The sequence below is a fragment of the Sinocyclocheilus anshuiensis genome, unplaced genomic scaffold (assembly GCF_001515605.1).
Source record: "Sinocyclocheilus anshuiensis isolate Anshui unplaced genomic scaffold, SAMN03320099.WGS_v1.1 scaffold2664, whole genome shotgun sequence".
NCBI lineage: Eukaryota > Metazoa > Chordata > Actinopteri > Cypriniformes > Cyprinidae > Sinocyclocheilus > Sinocyclocheilus anshuiensis.
The window spans coordinates 1-2,198 of NW_015542503.1; the positions used below are offsets into that span (position 1 = coordinate 1).

General features: G+C 29.7%; 1 protein-coding gene across 1 annotated transcript in view; it reads right to left on the reverse strand.

Moving 5' to 3' along the window:
* Positions 1-1,629: 1,629 nt before the first annotated feature.
* LOC107694204 (calmodulin-binding transcription activator 2-like) overlaps positions 1,630-2,198 on the reverse strand; it is a gene marked incomplete at both ends in the record, with an annotated part of 24,710 nt that continues 24,141 nt past the window's right edge. Inside the window, one exon of the mRNA XM_016493845.1 lies at positions 1,630-1,838. Within this exon, the coding sequence (XP_016349331.1) occupies positions 1,630-1,838 (209 nt within the window). The remainder of the gene's footprint in view (positions 1,839-2,198) is intronic.

Here is a 2,198-nt window from a genome sequence, read left to right on the forward strand (position 1 = left end):
GAGAGAGAGAGTGAGAGAGAGAGAGAGACAGAGAGTGAGAGAGATAGAGAGAGAGAGAGAGGGAGAGAGAGAGAGAGAGAGCAGGATTAGTATTAGTCACTAAAACTCTATTATAGTAATAATAATACAATTTACTTTAAGGAATAACAATTCAGGTATACAGTAAACCTCTGTGGTACAGCATTTTATTTGACGAAAACTAAAACTAAAATGTCATTTTTGTAAAGGAATTGTTATATTTAATTCGATTGCATTTTGAACAATTAACTTTGATTATACAGTTTTTGATTATACATCTTTATTATTTCGTGAAACAGAATACAGAAAAGATTAAAACACATCACAGAATATGGGGGAAAATAATAGAGATTTCATAGGGCCTTATAACTGTTACGTTTTAATAAAATATTAAATTATAAAAGTTTTTTTGGACATGCTTTTTTTAATAAAAAAAAATTGAGAACTTGATTATACGTTAATTTTTTATATAAAAATGTAAGTTTCATTTTAAATTAAAATGTAATTCGGAAAAATTACAAAAACAGAAAACCAAGCATTTGGGAAAAAATACAAATATTTTACAGGGCCTTGTTGTTGTAAACATTAAAATATTAAATTATCAAAGTTTTATGAACATGTTGCACATGTTTTTGAAAATAAAAAACATTTTGTTTTTAATTAAAATGGAATTCTGAAAATTCAAACAGGAAGCACATAATTTGGGAATTTGTTTTAAATATAAAATGTACATTTAATTTTGTTTAATTTAATTAAAACTGAATTTTGAAAAATTAAAACAGAAAGCACAGAATTTAGGGAAAAATGTAAGAGATTTTATTGGTAAAATTTAAATAAAATATTAAATTCTCAAAGTTTATGAATTTGATTAGACATGTGTTTTAAATACAAAAATTTGTTTTTAATTTTGTGTAAATTAAATTTTTTTTATATATAATTATTTTTATTGAATTTTCACCGTAATACAAAAATAACAAGACTTGTGTAAATTAATTAAAATGGAATTTAGGAAAATTTACAGAAAAGCACAGAATTTAAGAAACATCTAAGAGATTTAATAGGGCCTTATTATTGTTAAAATTGTATTATAAAACGGAGAGTTCCGGTGCTTGATTCTGATTGGCTGAGCCGCGTTCAAAGCTGTTGTAAATGACTCTACAAAGTAACATACACCTTTGTTTACGTTTGTCTGTTGCTCGGCAACCACTTTGTAGCAACCACAACTGTTTCTGAGGAGCTACATTGTTTGGTGGAAGAATACTGTTTTTATTAATATCATTACACTTTATTTGCTCTGTTTTATTTTGTGAAACCTTACTACGTATATGGAATAACCGTTTTATAAAAGCAATAAGCCCCGTGAAGCCGTGGTTTACAGTGAATTTATAATAGCTAACTCCGCTTCACATCGTACCTAACAACGCCCCTTAGCTGCTATAAATTCACTGGTTTATAGTGAATTTATAACAGCTAAGGGGGTTTTAGGCACTCCGCTTCACATCGTACCTAACAACGCCCCTTAGCTGCTATAAATTCACTGTAAACCACGGCTTCACAGGGCTTATTGCTTTAATAAAATAGAATATTAAATTGTCTTTAACAGGTATTCACAGATATTTGAAACTGCATAATATTTCATAATTTTTACAGTTTTTCTCGTATTTTTGATCAAATGAATGCAGCCTTGGTGAGCAGAAGAGACCTCTTTCAGAAACATGCTTTTACAAGTTTTTAACCGTACCAGAGGTGTGCAGGAAAAATGATCAACGTTCAGAGGATCCACTTCCTGTTCCAGATCCAAACTATTCACACTGATACTCCTGATGAACACACAAGAAAGAGAGACGCAAACAAACATCATTAAACACAAAACACACTGACCGAAGTGTCTGTAGACAAACAACAGAGATATCAAATATTTAAAGATACATATGTGACCCTGGAGCACAAAACCAGTCAAAAGGGTCAATTTTTTGAAATTGAGATGTATGCATCATCTGAAGCTGAATAAATAAGCTTTCCATTGATGTATGGTTTGTTAGGATAGGACAATATTTGGCTGAGATACAACTATTTGAAAATCTGGAATCTGAGGGTGCTAAAAAATCTAAATATTGAGAAAATCATCTTTAAAGTTGTCCAAATGAAGTTCTTAGCAATGCATATTACTAATCAAAAAT